General features: G+C 54.6%; 1 protein-coding gene across 2 annotated transcripts in view; it reads left to right on the plus strand.

The window, feature by feature from the left end:
• The window catches only part of cyp7b1 (cytochrome P450, family 7, subfamily B, polypeptide 1), an 8,547-nt gene that overhangs the window by 6,367 nt on the left and 1,210 nt on the right, over positions 1-970 (plus strand). For both annotated transcript variants that reach the window (XM_008402645.2, XM_008402646.2), the window contains one exon: positions 330-930. In XM_008402645.2, the coding sequence (XP_008400867.1) occupies positions 330-623 (294 nt within the window). In that variant the 3' untranslated portion in view covers positions 624-930. The remainder of the gene's footprint in view (positions 1-329; positions 931-970) is intronic.

A 970-nucleotide genomic window follows, 5' to 3' on the forward strand; every position in this document is an offset into this window, starting at 1 on the left:
AGCTACCCAGCTACTGGACCTCTGCTGGTTCTGTCAGATGTTTCGGGTCTCAAAGCGTACCTCAGTTCTTTGACCGGTGGAACTTTTCAGAGATGGAACACCTTCCAGAACCAGAACCAGAGGTAGTCCAATTGTGTTTGGATCACACTGACCTGGATCTGACTCTTCAGAACCATGGATCTGTTTAAAGAGTCTACTTGGCTCAGAACCAGAACCTTGACCTTAAATTCAGACTGGACCTGGTGTCCTCCTGAAGTTCTAACAGTTAGAACCTGAGAACAGAACCGAGTCCTTGTCGGTTCTGACCCATCTTCCTCGTGTCTCTGCAGACGTTCCGGTTCGACCGCTTTGTGCAGGACGGCAGAGAGAAGACGGACTTCTCCAAAGACGGACAGAAGCTGCGCTACTACCTGATGCCGTTCGGCTCCGGATCGTCCATGTGTCCCGGACGATACTTTGCCATCAACGAGATCAAGCAGTTTGTCTGTCTGCTGCTGCTGTACTTCGACCTGCAGCTGGAGGACGGGCAGAACCGACCCGGTTTGGACCCCAGCCGAGCCGGTCTGGGAATCCTGCTGCCCTCCTCGGATGTCCGGTTCCGCTACAGACTGCTGTCTGTGTGACGCGGAGCGGCGCTGAAGTCCAGATGTCTTGTTCCCTCTGAAGGCTCTCAGGGTCTGGACTCAGTCCGGAGGTTTGGGTTCTGGTCGGGTCTGTGACCCGTCCAGAACATCCAAGCTGGAATGTGATTGATCCTGATTCTTTCGTTCAGTGTAGACCTGTTGGGAGCACCAGAACCTGAACTCTACTCTTCCTTTAACCCAATCAGAGTTCCACTGACGACGTCCTGAACCGTCCGTCCGCCCGTCCATCTCCCCAGGTTGTCCTCCATCGTCCCTCCCCAGGATCATCCATCTCTGGTCTCCCCAGGTTGTCCTCCATCGTCCCTCTCCAGGATCGTCCATCTCCG

The sequence above is a fragment of the Poecilia reticulata genome, unplaced genomic scaffold, assembly GCF_000633615.1.
Source record: "Poecilia reticulata strain Guanapo unplaced genomic scaffold, Guppy_female_1.0+MT scaffold_249, whole genome shotgun sequence".
NCBI lineage: Eukaryota > Metazoa > Chordata > Actinopteri > Cyprinodontiformes > Poeciliidae > Poecilia > Poecilia reticulata.